This window comes from Heterodontus francisci, chromosome 12, assembly GCF_036365525.1.
Source record: "Heterodontus francisci isolate sHetFra1 chromosome 12, sHetFra1.hap1, whole genome shotgun sequence".
NCBI lineage: Eukaryota > Metazoa > Chordata > Chondrichthyes > Heterodontiformes > Heterodontidae > Heterodontus > Heterodontus francisci.
In genome coordinates this window covers 97,066,907-97,084,002 of record NC_090382.1, presented here as the reverse complement: position 1 = coordinate 97,084,002, position 17,096 = coordinate 97,066,907, and the positions used below count along the sequence as shown (strand labels likewise).

The 17,096-nt window shown below is 42.4% G+C and overlaps 1 protein-coding gene across 3 annotated transcripts in view; it reads right to left on the bottom strand.

Annotated features, from left to right (window-relative positions):
- Nucleotides 1–17,096, bottom strand: part of lars1b (leucyl-tRNA synthetase 1b) — a 76,924-nt gene that overhangs the window by 17,254 nt on the left and 42,574 nt on the right. For all 3 annotated transcript variants that reach the window (XM_068043901.1, XM_068043902.1, XM_068043903.1), the window contains 9 exons: nt 16,927–16,992; nt 16,655–16,737; nt 12,531–12,669; nt 11,048–11,260; nt 10,656–10,713; nt 10,451–10,514; nt 8,050–8,233; nt 3,428–3,518; nt 3,191–3,331 (listed from right to left, as the gene is read on the bottom strand). In XM_068043901.1, the coding sequence (XP_067900002.1) occupies nt 3,191–3,331; nt 3,428–3,518; nt 8,050–8,233; nt 10,451–10,514; nt 10,656–10,713; nt 11,048–11,260; nt 12,531–12,669; nt 16,655–16,737; nt 16,927–16,992 (1,039 nt within the window). The remainder of the gene's footprint in view (nt 1–3,190; nt 3,332–3,427; nt 3,519–8,049; nt 8,234–10,450; nt 10,515–10,655; nt 10,714–11,047; nt 11,261–12,530; nt 12,670–16,654; nt 16,738–16,926; nt 16,993–17,096) is intronic.

Sequence of the window (17,096 nt, the reverse complement as noted above, 5' to 3'; positions counted from 1 at the left end):
TTGTAAATCCATGTTGACTTTGTCCGATCCTGTCATTATTTTCCAAGTGCTCTGCTATTACATCTTTTATAATGGACTCCAGCATTTTCCCCACTACTGATGTCAGGCTAACTGGTCTATAATTGCATTTTCTCTCCACCTCCTTTTTTAAATATTGGGGTTACATTAGCTACCCTCCAATCCATTGAAACTGTTCCAGAGTCTATAGAATTTTGAAAAGTGACCAGCAACGCATCTATTATTTCTAGGGCCACATCCTTAAGTACTCTGGGATGTAGATTATCAGGCCCTGGGGATTTATCGGCCTTCAATCCCATCAATTTCCCTACTGATACTGATTTCATACAGTTCCTCCTTCTCACTAGACCCCTATGTTCCCCAACATTTCTGGGAGGTAATTTGTGTCCTCCTTTGTGAAGGCAAAACTAAAATATGTATTTAATTGGTCTGCCATTTTTTTGTCCCCCATTATAAATTCCCCCGTTTCTGACTGTAAGGGACCCACATTTGTCTTCACTAATATTTTTCTCTTCACCCATCTATAGAAGCTTTTACAGTCAGCTTTTATGTTCTCTGCAAGCTTACTCTCATACTCTATTTTCCCCTTCTTAATCAACCCTTTAGTCCTCCTTTGCTGAATTCTAAACTTCTCCCAAATCTCAGGTTTGCTGCTTGTTCTGGACATTTTATATTTCTTCTCTTTGAATCTAATACTATCCCTAATTTCTTTTGTGAGTCATGGTTGAGCCACTCTTCCTGTTTTATTTTTGCACCAAACAGGAATGAACAATTGTTGTAATTCATCCATGCACTCTTTAAATGCTAGCCACTGCCTATCTACTATCAACCCTTTAAGTAACGCTCCACAATCAATCATAGCCAACTCGTGCCTCATACCTTCATAGTTTCCTTTATTTAGATTAAGGACCCCAGTCTCAGAATCAACTCTCTCATTCTCCATCTTAATGAAGAATTCTATCATGTTATGGTCGCTCTTCCCAAAGGGACCCCACACAACATGAGTGTTAACTAATTGTTTCTCATTACACAATATCCAGTCTAGGATGGCCTGTTCTCTAGTTGGTTCCTCAACGTATTGCTCCAAAAAACCATTAAGTACGCACTCCGGGAATTCCTCCTCTACAGTATTATTGCTAATTTGGTTTGCCCAATCTATATGTAGAGTAAAGGCACCCATAATTACAGTTGCACCCTTATTGCATGTGTCTGTAATTTCCTGTTTAATGCCATCCTCTACAACACCACTGCTGTTTGGGGGTCTATATACAACCCCCACCAACATTTGCTTGGTGTTTCTTAGCTCCACCCATACAGATTCCACATCAGGATTCTCTGAGCTAATATCCTTCCTCACTATTGTAATGATTTCCTCTTTTACTAACAATGCTACTCCACCTCCTTTCTCTTTTTGTCTGTCCTTCCGAAATATTGAATACCCTTGGATGTTCAGTTCCCATCCTTGGTCACCCTGCAGCCATGTCTCCGTAATCACAACAATATCGTATCCATTTACATCTATTTGCGCGGTTAATTGGCCTACCTTATTGTGAATATTCCGCGCATTGAGACACAATGCCTTTAGGCTTGTTTTTTTTAACATTCTTAGTCATCTTAGCATTATTTCGCACTATGGCCCTATTTGTTTCCTGCCCTTGATTTCTATGCCTTCCACTTTTGCCTTTTTGTTTCCTGTCTTACGTTTCTATTCATGTTTCCTCCTCCTCAGTCTCCCCGCTCAGGTTCTCATCCCATCACAATTACTAGGAAATAAGTTAAGCTTGTTCTAATACATTTTCGTTAGGATCCTTAGACAGCGGCTGTAAAGATACTATTTTCATTCTTTCAGTTTGGACAGATTCAGCCAATTGCGGCAGCAATTAACAAAAGGTTTGCTTGAGGGACCTTCTGTTCCTCCTCGTTCACAAACTGCTATAAAAAGCATTTCTCTGCTGGATCCGGCTGCTCCCATCTCCAATTTGCTGCCTGCTTTCCCAAGTCTTGGGAAACCTGGGTGGCCACCATTAAATTTCAATTAGGCTCACACTTCCACTGTGGGAGCCTCATTTAAGTATTATAATGAGGTGTCTCGCCACTCAAGAATGGGACACAGATATGCCACTCAACCTGCCACAGTAAGATGACAATGATCCCTATATGTGGCGGGTCGGGGTCACGTTTTGCAATTTTTAATATTTAACATCCCCTCGACCTTTTCCTATCGCCAACATTAATCACATTGTTCAAAGCAGACTACAGCATGCACTCTGCATCAGATTTACATGAATTAAAATAGAACTAACTATGGATTCGTGGGATATATGAAAAAAACAGTTGGGCACATCAAGTATAACACTGGAATTTCTAGAAATAGAGACATGTTGTCAGAGTTTTTCGTCTTGCACTCATCAGGACAATATGCAAGAATAACCAATGTAAGGGAAAACACAGTGTCCAACATTAGATGTGATTCCGCGATTGGACAACATTTGCTAAATAATCTGCAGTGTGCTAAGAATTACACTGACAACCAATTTAAGATGGTCAGTAGGTTTCGCCTATGCGCGTAATTGAAGCTACATATATTAATACACAGGGCCCTGTTCTTTGCAGACAGAAAGAACATGTACACACGTTGTGTCTATCTCAGCTGAACAAAATAAGTGACAGCCATTCGCTGGTTCATTCCTCAGGGCAATGCCTTGCCCAATAAGAGTCAAACTGCCTGGTTTAAAGTTCAAACAAAGCTTGGCAGTTAACTGTCAGTCACCATAAACTGGTGCATTCTCCATGGCAACGCCTCTACCAATCAAAGTTCACTTGCCAACCAATCAGCACTCTCTTCTCAAGCAGTCTAAGTTGTTGTTTTCCCTGACATTGGTTATTCTTGCAATTGTCCTGATGAGTGCAAAACGAAAAGCTTCGACAACATGTCTCTATTTTCAGCAATTCTCAAGTTCTATACTACCAAATGACTATAAGAATAACTTTACTCTTTAACGAATGATCATGATTTATTTGAAATCTCAATTAGACTAAATGTTACTAACTTCCTCACAGGATTTCATTTTTCTACTTGCAATTTTCTGTAGTGCAAAGAGTTGTATAAGAAGTGCCTCTTTCCTCAAGTATACTATGTTAGTTATTTAGAGCATTATTTGACTAACAGCACCTTTCCTAGAAGTGTCCAGATATGCTCACAAAGATGGGGGCATATTGGAGCCAGCAGCAGAGTCTGAATCGCAATGAACTGGAAGATCAAGTCTTGGTGCATTCCTTCCACAGCAACTTCACGGTACTTGTCCTTTGCTGCCTGGAACATAAATTGCAACATCACTCTTGGGACTTTTATTAAAACAACAAAAATCCCTGACAGGATGAATTATTTATTTTCAGCATTGGACCATACCTGAAATTCAAAGAAGCCTGTTTTCAAAGCTTCCTTGAACATCAACTTCTCATAGTGCTGTTCTGTCTTCAGAATTCCAGCATTCATCTCACTAGAATAATAAATTGAAACAAGTAGCTTAGCCACACATGCCCAGAAGCACACTCTCAAGGTTTAGCAAATTAACAGAAAATAAGCACCCTTGGACTATGCACAATCAATAACTGTGGAAAGGCCTTTACAGTTGAAACATGGAGGTGGAAAAATAAACACCATGCTTTGATCACAAGTTGGTTATGGGACAGGAGAACCATTCAACCCATCTTAGTTCATCCACCCATCTGCTCCTGAACACCACCTAATTCAGCATCCAATCATTTCCTAAATGGTTCCAGGGATTTCATATCGCTGAAGCTGGATGATGACACGTTCCTGCCTTGTGCACCTTCTTAAATCCCACTTTACCCTCATCTCGCAATGTGGTATGAAGTTTCCCATCTACCCCACTTCCCTCAGCCTGATCTTCCCCTTCTGCATTTATACTTTCAGATACCGAACACCTGCTGCCTGGCCAGTCATTGGTGCCAGACAATGAAAGCCAAGAAGTAAAAGCAAACCTCTGAGGAAAAAGCACCGTCACTCCATCTGACACTCTCAGCCACCAGCTCAGATACTGGCACTGCATTTGCCTTAGAGAGTATAGAGGTGGGATCTGCACGTGGTGAGTCACCAAGATCAAGTGGGCTGTAGCCAGGTCGACGGAAAGGATGGTTTGTGTGTCAGCTCCCTGGAAGGTGAGTTTGCAGACATGTTCTGCTGCAGAGTACTCAGATGAGGATTTCTATTGGGTGACGTACAGGTAAAGGTTGATAGGCATGCACAGTGAAATGCTTGTGCATTGGCAGACCTGCCAGAGAGACTGCTGCCACTGTCAAGAACCATGGAGGAGTCTGGCTTCAACTTGGCACAGGGCTTCATGCAGAGTTGGAGCTCATCCTTTCCAGCGCGGAAGTGGTGGCCAACTCCACAAAAGCAGTTACACATGCACCCACGAAGCAGCATCTGATAGTCAATGTCTCTGTTTTCACTGCGGCATAGGCAGATCCACCTGTCTGAGTGCCGCAATGGAAGCTCAGACTGAGGTCAATGAGATCTCTGCTTGTTACCATGCAAGCCCAGCTTGGTGTCATGCAGACTAAGACTGCTGCCATCATTGCAATGGGATACCAATGCTCAAAGGAGCTTACAGAATCTGTGCTCCAGCAGATTACTAGGTTTGCCAAGGTGCCACCCCTGGGGAGTGACATTGGCTTCATGGTGAATGTACCTGCTGTCCTATCCCAGGATGACAGCAGTTGTGCTCCCACTGCTGCCACTCTACCAGTGCCCTTGCTGTTGCCCATCAGCCAGCTAGCCCAAACTGCAGTCATTCATGCCAAGGTGGGACAGTCCAAAGTCAGGTCTTTAAGACTTAGAGCAGCTCAAGGGTGCTCTGCAAGGCCACTTTTAGTCTCACCCATTGAAAGTCATGCTCCAGCCACTGGGGTAGCACTGTGTGAGAGCACAAGGCCAGGCAAAGGCACCCTAAGGACAGACAATAGAAGAAAAACACAAGCTGAATAGTTGAGTATTATAATGTAATATTGTAACAATTGTTGGATAAAGATGGAATGGAATAGCTGGTTTGGAGTGCTTTTCATTTCAGGATTTTGGTAAACAGGATGCTGTGATGATGCATAACAGAGAGATGGAAAGGTGGGGAAGTGTGGAAAAATGGTGATCTGGTGATTTTTTTCAGGGGAACTGGAGTCTGATGAAACACTCGTGGCAAGCCACAACGAGCAGTCCAGGCAGCGGAACCATTATTTCAGGGTGCTGATGGTCGTCTTCTTGATTTTTCTAGTTGCAGCATGGCTCTAATTGTAGTAGTACTGTCCACATGTGGTCAGGTAGCAGAGGGGAATCAATAGCCACGTGTAGAGCCCTTTTCGCCAAGCAGCTACCCTCTGATTTGACATAGCAACTTAAAGATGACTGGAACGGTTGACTGGCGCAGGATGAAAGCATTATGACTGCTACCAGGATAGTGGGAATTCACCAACATAATGATCTGTGCATGGTTGCGCGCCAAGCGTACATTCAAGGACTGGTACCCTTTGCGGTTGCTGTACTTCTCTCCGCTGAGATGTAGCATCTGCAGGCATCGGATGGCTCCCTGCATCATTGAGCTGTCCGCTAATCTGGCAAAGCCACGTGATCACTCCTCCCTCTTCTCAGAAAGACTTTGAAATCCCCTCCCTTGGCATACAAGGCCTTGGGTGACATCCTGGAAGCAGTGGTGCACAGCGGACTGAGAAATGTTGACAATGTCAGTGTCTGCAGCTGGAAAGGATCCGCTGGCATAGAAATTGAGGGCCACAGTGACTTTGACAGCGATCAACGATTTCACCAATCGCACTACTCAGCGGTGGTAGGTCCAGTTTGTGGAGGTGGCACAGTTCCGTGACCCACCCTAAGTGGGGGCCTTCTGTTGACAGCCCTCCTCCCTCTGTGAACAGCTTTGCCTCTATGCTATCTCTGCTCCATCTCCATGTCATGTTGCAGCCCAAGGGGGACTGCAACGATAGCCCCCATTACTGGAAGCAAGTTTTCTGCTCAGAGATCTTTCAAATCCATGCGACTCCTTCCAAAGGTCCAGAACCACTCCCTTCTGACTGATTCGATAATGGGAAGTGAATTTCACTGGCAAGGCCCAGAATTTGTTGCCCATCCCGAATTACCGTTGATAAGGTGGTGGTGCACTGCCTTCTTGAACCACTGCAGTCCATATATTGTAGGTACACTCACAGTGCTCTTAGGAAGGGAGTTCCCGGATTTTGACTCAATGACAGTGAAGTAATAGTTCCAAGTCAGGATCGTGTGTGGCTAGGAGAGGAACTTGAAGGTAGCGGAGTTTCCCTGTGTCTGCTGTCCTTGTTCTTCTAGGTGGTAGAACCGCCGGTTTGGAAGATGCTGTCGAAGGAGGCTTGGCGAGTTACTGCAGCACATTTCGTAGATGGTACAGGCTGCTGCCACTGTGTGCCGATGGTGGAGGGAGTGAATGTTTAAGGTGGTGGATGGGAAGCCAATCAAGTGGGCTGCATTGTCCTGGATGGTGTTGAGCTTCTTGAGTGTTGTTGGAGCCACAATCATCCAGAGAAGTGGAGAGAATTCCATCACATTTCTGACTTGTGCCTTGTAGATGGTGGACAGGTTTTGGGAGTCAGAAGGCGACTTACTTGCCACAGAATTCCAAGCCTCTGATCTGCTCTTGTAACCACAGTATTAATATGGCTGATCCAGCTAAGTTTCTGGTCATTTGTAACCCCCAGGACATAGATGGTGGGGATTCAATGATGGTAATGCTGTTGAATATCAAGGGAGATAGTTAGATTCTATCTTGTTGGAGATGGTCATTGCTTGGCACTTGTGTGGCACCCCAAGCTTGAATGTTGTACAGGTCTTACTGCATGCAGGGACAACTGCTTCAGCATCTGAGGAGTTGCGAATAGTACTGAACACTGTGCGAAAATCAGCAAACATTCCACTTCCGACCATATGATTGAGGGAAGGTTATTGATGAAGCAGCTGGAGATGGCTGGGCCTAGGACACTACCCTGAAAAACTCCTGCAGTGATGTCCTCAGCTGATATGATTGGCCTCCAACAACCACAACCATCTTCTTTTATGCTAAGTATGACTCCAAACAGTGGAGAGTTTTCCACTTGAGTCTGTCAACTCCTCCAACAACACAGTGCATAGTACTTTCACTAACTCTGCAGCAGCAAAAGAAAGTCAAAAGCACCTCACCTGAAATTTGAATGGCGTTCCCTTAAAATATCACAAGTGGCAGGTAGCTCAACTCATGTTTAGCTGTGCATATTTGAGAGGGCATGAATAGGGTCATGCGAGATCTAAAATGGCAAGGAATACATCAAATCAGCATTCGATGCTGACTAATGTCGCAATCTGCCCAGTGTGCATGTTTCTGGCGCGTGTACGGGACGCCTGCACTATTGCCATTCCAAACAAGGTGGTTGGCACAAGCCAAGCAGAAGTAGACAGGAGCGGACCCTTGCCATTTTTTTTGTCTGCCAGCTCTCCTAGTGCCGAAACCAGTGGCACTACATAGCCAAATTTTGCAGCCCAAGTTTCTCCATTAGTTTTGTATAACTCAAACTTCTGACACGAGGGATCAGCTTTATGTTTCTTCTCTGCATTGCCTCCGATGCTTGACTATCTTCCTTGCATCTTGGTGACCACCACTAGTCACAGTTAGACCATACCACTATACACTTCGGCTACAATTTCTTTTCACCTGAGTTTTTACTGTGGGCAATCACAGCAATATGCCCAAGCATGATGATTTACCACATCTAACAGTCAGGGATGTCCATAAGCTACTTTTATACATACGCTATCACACGGGATCATATACGCTCTAGATCATGAAAGTAATGTATAATACACTAAAACAAATATTCAAAAAGTGTTAGTTATAACAAATACAATTACGGGATAACTGACCATTACCAATATCTTTTAAGGAATGCTGCAACTAGTTATCAGGGACCTCTTCAAATACAACAAAGGGCATCCAGTACCTGGCAAAGACTCGATCGTTGAAGGTGTTGGCAGCCCCACTACGAAGGCTCTCACGATTTGCAATCATCTCCTTCACCCATTCCACCCAAGTGTAGAGCCGTAGGATACCTGCATCAGCCATGGCTTCTACAAAGTTAGCATCTTCCACTGTGTCACCAGCATCAGCAAGTGCAAGGCGCATCCCTGGGGACAAAGTTGTGCCAAAGGAGCAAAGGCGATCGTTAGCTCATGAATACTTATCCTAACTGGTTAGGTGCTGTAAATAAGCATCTATCACTGCCTGATAGAAGTAAAACATGTCCAAGTATAATTTTCATCCTATCTACAAAAAAAAAATCAAACAAATCTGGTCTCCATTATTTAAATTAAGATTATACCTCTAGGTACCACACATTCTTGCTCATAATTACCCACACGGCAGACCCCCAGCCTCTAACCTCCAAGCTGGTGGCATGAGGCAATGAGCAGGGGTAAGGTGCTTTTCAGAAAGGAGTTAAGTAACCTACTTTTGCACACCTGCTAGCAGTTGCATCAAGGTGAACATCAGAAGGGGAATTGGAATCAATCCAGCCAGCCATCCATTCAGTTGGGGAATGGTGTTTAAATGAAGTAACTCAAGTTGCATGGTCCTTGTTGTTTAGAATATGAACAATTTCAACTTAAGCAACTGTACATGTTGGGGTTGTAGATAAGATTATTTTGGATTTAGTCTGTTTTTGTACCAGTGATAGCCATTCCTGTGCACAGACCATCAGTATCATCCATTTCCTTGATGCAAAAGAACTCAAATGTGTGTCGTTGTGCTGCAGTACTAATACCCCTTTATGGAAGAAAAAACTTTCATTCCTCTAGTGATAATTCCAAGTTTATGCCCCTGGTTACTGATTTGCCAAAACAATCTTTTGCGACTTATGCTCTCAAAATTTTTCCTTATTTTGAAAAGTTAATCAGATTCTCGCCTGCCCAAACAACCTTCTCCATTCCAATGAGATAAACCACCAATGTGTTCACAGCTATAAGCCCTCCTTCTCATAATTCTATGAGGGGGGGAGGGGATGATAGAGTAGACAGGGAGAAACTGTTTCTACTGGCAGGAGGGTTAGTAACCAGAGGATAGATTTAAGATCATTGGCAAAAAGAAAATTATGCAGCAAGTTATGATGATTTCAAATATGCGACCTGACAAGGTGGTGGAAACAGATTCAATAGTAACTTTCAAAAGAGAATTAGATATATACCTAAAAAAAAGAGAAATTTGCAGGGTTACAGGGAAAGAGCAGGTGAGTAGGACTAATTGGATTGCTCTTTCAAAGAGCCAGCACAGAAATGTTTGGCTGAGCAACCTCCTTCTAAACTGTACGATTCAATGAGTCATTGTCCAGGCTCCTGTTCTTAGTCCTAACAATCTTATTATGGGATTTCCAAAACTGAAAATAATATTCCAACAGTGGCCTGACCAATGTTTTGTTTATTTGACAAACTCTCCATTTTTGATTTTGATGTTCCTTCATGTAAAATCCCAAAATGCAGTTTGAAAGAAAGATTTTCATTTATATTGCACCTTCCACAACCTCAGGATATTCCAACGCGCTTTACAGCCAATTAAGTACTTTTGAAGTGTAGTTGCTGTTATATGTAGGAAATTTTGCAGCCAATTTGTGCAAGCAAGGTCATACAAACATGAGATAATGTTTTATTGAGATTGGTTGAGGGATAAATGTAAGCTAGGAGACTGGAGGAAACCCTCTCTCTTCAAAATAGTGCCACAGAATATTTTACGTCCTAATGAGGGTGCGGGAGGCTCGGTGTAATGTCTCATCTGAAAGATGGAACCTCCGAAAGTGTAGCATTCCATCACTACTGCAGAGAAGTGTCTTTATTATGGAATTTTCTACCTGCATTCCTAGTGGTAAAGATTATGCATCTGTACCATCTGTAAAAATCTGTTGTTTATACCATTTAGGGTATACATCCTTTCACTGTTCTTTTCCCCTCAAAATTATTAACATGCATTGAACTGCATCAGTCACCTATTTGCACATTCCACTAACCTGCTTATATACTCCATAATATTCTGATTATATTAACTGGGAATTAATTGTAGGTTATTTCTCACCTAATAATTCAGCATTTTATCGAAATGCCCTCATACCATTAGTGGCACCCGATTGGGCAATGTCTGCATAAATAGATTATAGACCACAACTGCATCCATTATTGTCTATGCAATCCATGCAAATAATTGCTCTGTAATGGCAGTGCTTCTCAAATTTGTCTGCCTTGTATAGAAAAGCTGCTAATTTTAATAAACTAAACTCACTTGAGAGAGTGAGGATTGGGGAGAGTGAGGATTGGGGAGCGCGAGGGGTGATGGGGACGAGAAGGAGGGAGATTACTCACCATCTGCAGAGAATTTTTCCACAGCTTTAGCCAGAGTAAGGAAATTCCCTGTAGATTTAGACATCTAATGGAAAGAGAAAAAAATAGCTACAGGAGTTACTCAAAAATTATTCTCAAGCGAAATACATTAATATTCAAATATGTTAATTCACTGAAATCACGCAATTCCGATTTATGCTTTAACACAGCATAAATTATATTGTACCTTTTCCGAATTCAATAGCAGGTGTCCATTTGCTCTTACAGCTTGAGGCCATTTTGTGCTACAATTTAAGAAAAAAGGATAGTTATACATAAAAATCTTTCAGCAGCTGTCTCCCCTTATCTACACATAAATTCTCCCAAATTAGTTTCTCCTTTCCCCATGCCAGTTTCTTTAGTCAGAACAAGAAGACTGTTAAAGCCAGTAGCATCTCCATGAATGATCCTCGACACCTGGAAAGGTGTGGTTCAGGAAACAACGCAGTCAAAGACAACACCTTGAAGATTAGCAAATGTGTAGGCTTCTTCACAAGTGGACTGGGTGTAGGTTAAGCATCATGTGAAAATATTCATGTTATTCATATGCAAATATATGACTGAATGATGTGATCTCACCTATCACTGGGCCACATGGCTACATGGTTATACAGGTAGTATGAGAGATGGTTTGGAACCAAGTCTTTCCCAGACACTCGTAAATCCACTGGATACCAATATTCAAATTCCTTTTTCAGTTGGTCTAGATTCTGTTTAGGAATCTGAGTCTTTGGAAATGGAGCGTCCTTCAAAAACACATAATCCCAAACTTCTCTGGTCATCTGTTCTGGTCTGAGGGAATAAAAATCAGACAAACACATCTCAATGCTGGCAGAAAACTACTATTGTGGAAGGAGCTTGCAATGAGTACTACTTAAGAAATATATAGCACTGTAAATGCAATATTTTTCAAACCCTTGATGCTCATCGTGAATTAAGTTTGTGACTGTTGCAAACTTGTTTCAGTCACAGGCAACAGGACCAAGGCTGGACTCAAAAATAGATTTCAGAGGCGAAAGATCTCCTAACTGCATCTAGTTCCCAACAGGCTGATCTTGGGGGTGTTGGGGGGGTGGTTGTGGGGGTGGTGAATATCTGATTTATTAGCTACAGCTTGTTGTGCTCTGCGACACTAAACAGCCCAAGTATTGTGATTGAAAACTTTTTGCTTTAGTGATGAAACTGCAACAATTAAATTGGTAAAAGGAGTGCATGGGTCCAGACATATCGGAATCTAATGACTAAGAAAAACAAAATTCACAGCAGTTAGACTGACATAAAAGCCTTATTGAAGATGACCTATAATCAATTTCATTTTTCATTCTTTTACAGGATGCAGGTATTGGTGACAAGGCCAGCATTTATTGTCCATCCTTTATTGCCCTCGAAAAGCTGGTAGCCAGCTGCTGCCTTGAATACAACCAAGTTCCTTGCTAGGCCACTTCAGAGGGCCAAGAGTCAACCACATGGCTATGGGTTTAGAGTTACATGTAGGTCTGACCAGGTAAGGACAGCAGATTTCCTTCCCTTAAGGTGATTACTGAATCAGGTGAGTTGTGGCTTAATGGTCACCATTACTGATACTAGCTTTTCATTCCAGAGTTATTTACTTAATAGAATTTAAATTCTCCAGCTGCCATGGTGGGGATTTGAACTTGTGTCTCTGGATTATTAGTCCATGCCTCTGGATTACTAGTCTAGCAACATAATCACTGTGCTACCATTTCCCTTATCATTAAAAAAGAAAGTGTGTACAGATAATAGGATAGTCTGGACTGTTCATCTGGTGAAAATAACTCCACTATTTCTTCAACTGCAATTTCCAGTCAATAAGAGAGATGTCAGTTCAATCTTGAAACGTGACCACTACTCGAGCAACCTTTAAATTAATTTTGGGGGCATATGATGTTGTTCCTATTACCTGTTTATAGATGGATCATTACACTCACTAAACACAGAATCAGTCACAACTGCTGATTAATATTTTGATTACCAAACATTATTGTGAACCATAACTTGCATTACAACGTAAAATTGTTGTTTTGAGAACTCCTATTCCCACCTGATGCCTAGTGGGCCAGACCCTTGACCATTCAGAGATCCCCCATGTAGTAGGTGAGCCACAGTGTAGTAAGCCATGTAAATTGTGGAATCAGAGAGAGACTCGATCAGCCATTGGTCATCCCATGGCAAACGAGAACCTGAAAGAGTAAATGTACAATTTATTGATAACAATTTGCAGTGCTGTAGCACTCTTTATGTACAGCAAGATGTTGAAACACTACACTGAGGAGGAAATATGGTGGAGGCCCAGCAGCAGGGTGGGAGTTCCAGAACATGGAGTATCCATTAATGGTGGTGTGGGGTAAGCAGGGAACAAAGAGTAGTCAGAAGATACCAAATGGCGAATATGTGTTGGCCACGTGAAACTGTAAGAGATTACTGAGGTAGAGTAGGGAAATTTGAAAGGGAAGGTGAGAACTTTGATGTCTGCAATCCTGAAGTGTGCCAGTTGACAGCAGTCTCGTCCCACAGTTAACTTTACCATATACTAAAGGTATTTCACACCAGAGCTTCGCCAACCCAAATTTAAGAGAACAAACACCAGCTTTCAATTCACAATAGACTGCATTTACAACTGGCAAGTTGTTTACACAAGAAAAAGGTGGTGGGGCAAACCCTGAGCAGTCACATAGAGCACACACATTATATTTTCAAATTATGCATTCTTCTGTTCATGTGAACCACTTCATTGACTCCCATGAGTTGAATAGATGATGTAAGTTATGGCTAGGCTCTTCCCAAATGAAAGGATTCTTTTATTGAATAAAGCAGGTCAGAAGACCAATCATTGAGTCATTATTCTTCATTTCCAAATAACCATCCACTGCAAAGAAGGGGAATAATACATGGCATTATGGGAAGCCTATGAGGGCACAATATTTATTAGCTCTAGCTTTCATTCTTTGGGTTTTTAATAACCAAGATTGGTGTTACCTAATCACTATTTCCCAATTTACTTTGCCTTCTGTTTTACTCTTTTCAATATTGATGGCATAAACAGTAAGGTTGGCATCCTTCCATCTACGAAAGATGACGGACACGCAGCAAACAATCCATTTAGGTGGGATGTCTTCTCTTGGTGCACCTTTGCTGATGGCTGTGAAGGCCAATCCTTGAGAGGCAGTGTTATGACCCAATGAGAAAGAGGTCCAGGGTTCCCTTTCAGCCTTCATCTGGTCTTACCGTAACAGGGTTTAATTTTAAAAACACCATGTTTTTAACTCCCCCTTGGTGAATCCTCGTTCACGGCTTTCCAATTATAAGGCAAAGAAACCAGCACAAACAGGTTTACTTAGGTTTAAAGAAGAAAAGTTAAAATTTATTAAACTTAAAACTCTAATTCGGTTGATGTCTAAGGATACATGATGTGCCCACGCTAGCATGCATACGCGATACACACATGCAAATACAGACAGAAAAGAGAAGAAAAATAAAGTGGAAAAATTTGAGGCAATATCTGAAGAATTTATGTTGTGGTTCTTCGAGCTCACTGTAGAGTCCTTGATTGTCGGTAGATCTTGCTTTTTGTTGGGGCCCAGTATTCTTCTTAAACCTTGTTCACTATAGGAGACTTTTCTCTCTTGGGGTTCATGTGTCTTCAGTGGATTCAGAGGCTTGTAAGAAAGAGATGGGAGTAGACAGAGGAGATCTTCTCAGTGCAGGAGCAAACTGACTTTCTCTCAGAGTTCAAACTGTACAAATTCAAAAAACTCAGGTTGCCCAGTAGGTTAGTCATGTGACTAGCTGGTTTGACCATGTCCATTTGTGTATTTGGCCATCTTAGCAGTCAACCTAGAATGCGAGCTCCCCCACCTTCAACGTCTGGTGATCAAAAGTCCATTGTAGGCTGAATGAGTCAGGGACTGGTCCTTTGTCCTTTCCAAGCACTGCCTGTTAATACGCAAATGTCTTCTCAGCCAAGGGTCCATTGTGGGTTGAATGTGTCAGGGAATGGCTGCTTTGTCCTTCGAAACACTGTTAATAAGCAAATGTCTGTCTGACCAAGCTCTTGCAATTTTTTAAAGCAAGTCCTTTCTTCACTTCAACAACGGTTTGAAATTAAATGTCCATGTGGCGAAATTAATATGGCTCATGCTTGCAAGGTTGGGGCCTGCATGACAGGCAGGCTTTGCCACAAGTACATACGAACATAAGAATTAGGAGTAGATGTAGGCCATTCGGCCCCTCGAGTGTGCTCTGCCATTCAATAAGCTCATGGCTGATCTGCTTGTGTTTCAAATTGCACTCTCCTATCGACCCCGATAACCTTTGATTCCCTTGCCTAATGAGAATCTATCTACCTCCACCTTAAAAGTATTCAACAACCCCGTCTCCACCATCTTCTGAGGCAGAGTGTTCCAAAGTCGCACAACCCTCAGAGAAAAAATTTCTCCTCATCTCTGTCCTAAAAGGGCGACCCATAATTTTAAAATGGTGCCCCTTAGTTCTGGACTCACCCACAAGAGGAAACATCCTCTCCACATCCACCTTGTCAAGTCCGTTGAGGACTTCAATCAAGTCTCCCCTCACTCTTCTAAACTCCAGTGAAAACAAGCCCAGTCTGTCCAACCTTTCCTCATAAGACAACCTGTGCTGCACATGAAGCTGTCAAAGTGACGCTAAGAGTTGTTTTTGACGTTGGCACCTGTTGCCAAGCTGCTGTAGCAACTGGTCATCGTGATAGTGCACACCAGTCCACAGGATGTGTCATCTTTCCCTCTTTCACCAGTTAGTGAGCCCCAAGTGCGATAGTCGACATTTAGGGCCTTCATATCGCGCTTGCAAGCATCCTTGAAGTGGAGCTTTGGGCGCCCCACTGGTCGCCTGGCCCCAGCTACCTCACCATACAGAAGGTCCTTGGGTACGTGACCGTCTTCCATCCTTTCGACATTCCAATCCACTGAAACCACCTCTGTTTGATTAGTGCCAAAAGACTTGGGAGCACTGCCTTTGAGAGGACTGCCACATTTGTAATTTTGTCCTGCCAGGAAATACCCATAATGTGCCAGCGAAGATGGAAATTATGAAGCTTCCTTTCCTGGTAGCTGTAAGTCACCCATGTTTCACACCCATACAGCAAGGTACTTGCTGTACACAGGCCTTATAAACCATCAGCTTAGTCCTAAACATCAGCTTGGTGTTGTCCCATGCGCATTTTGCAAGTCAGCCAAAGGTTGCTTTCCCTATGCGTATATCAAGCTCTGCTTCAAGGGACAGATTGTCTATCACTGTGGACTCAAGGTAGCAGAATTTGCTAACCACTTCCAGTGGGGTGTTATTTAATGTGATCAAGGGCAAAGATGTCCCCAGACCATGGTTTTCTTGATGCTTATGGTCAAGGAGAACAAGTTACAGGCACGGGAGAGACAGTCCATGAGCCTTTGTAGCCGAGGAACTGGTGCAGCATCATCAGCGAAGAGGAATTCTCTGATCAGGACACCATATGTTTTTGTCTTCGCTTTCAGCCTCGATAGATTGCAGAGCTTGCCCTCTGACCTGGTGTGTGAGTAGACTCCTTCCATATCCTGACCTTCACCGAGGAAGGTCAGGAGCATAGAGAAGAAGATGCCAAACAGAGTGGGGGCTAGGACACAACCCTGTATCACTCCATTCTTCACTCCGAAACTATTAGAAGTGGAACTATCCAAACTGTACAGAGCAGTGCATGTTGTCATGGAAAGTGTGGATGAGATTGAGGAGCTTCGGCGGACAGCCAATTTTTCCCAAAATCTTGTAGAGTCCTGCTCTTCTGACAGTGTTGAATGCCTTACTGAGATCTACAAAAGTAAGGTAAAGGAGTATACACTGTTCCCTACACTTCTCTTGTAGCTGGCATATGAAGATCATATCCACAGTAGTCATTCATTACATAAACAGCATATCTTATAAAATATATATTATAAACAGTAAATCTTAGTTAATTTTGTACAAAATTGACAAGCTCTCTAGTGTCTTGCAAGGCATCTGGGCACCTTAGATACCCAGAAAATATTAAAATTACCTCAATATCAGAATGTCAGATTGGGTATCATCATGTATGTGATATACTCTATAATGCATAGTTATCTGTGTCGCACTCCAACAGTTTATTCTTTTTATAGAATATTTAACTGTTACACTAACCTAGGCCATATTTTCTTGAGCAGGCATGATCCTGCAGCCACTCAAGGCTAGCTTCAAAATTCCTCCTAGTTTCCTCACAGAATCTGAAAAAAAAATTCTGCAAATTCTCTTTTGAACTTAACAGGATATTTCACTATGTTAAAAGTGCTATACAAATACAAGTCATCATTGTTAGTCAATAGCTGTGTTAAAACTACTATTGCATGGCCTCAAAAGGGAGGCGGAAAGGAGTAAACTGAATGGAAAACAAAAGTCAACTGAATGGCACGTACGTTTCCAGTGTTGACAGGCAACCTACAGCTTCTTTCTTCCAAGCTTCTTCACCATAATCCAGGTACCTACATTGAAAAATGAGAGTGATAAATAAAATGAAACCCATTTTTTACACAAATTGATTAATATCTCAAATAGTCTTCTGGGTCGCATAGTGGCGACAATCACA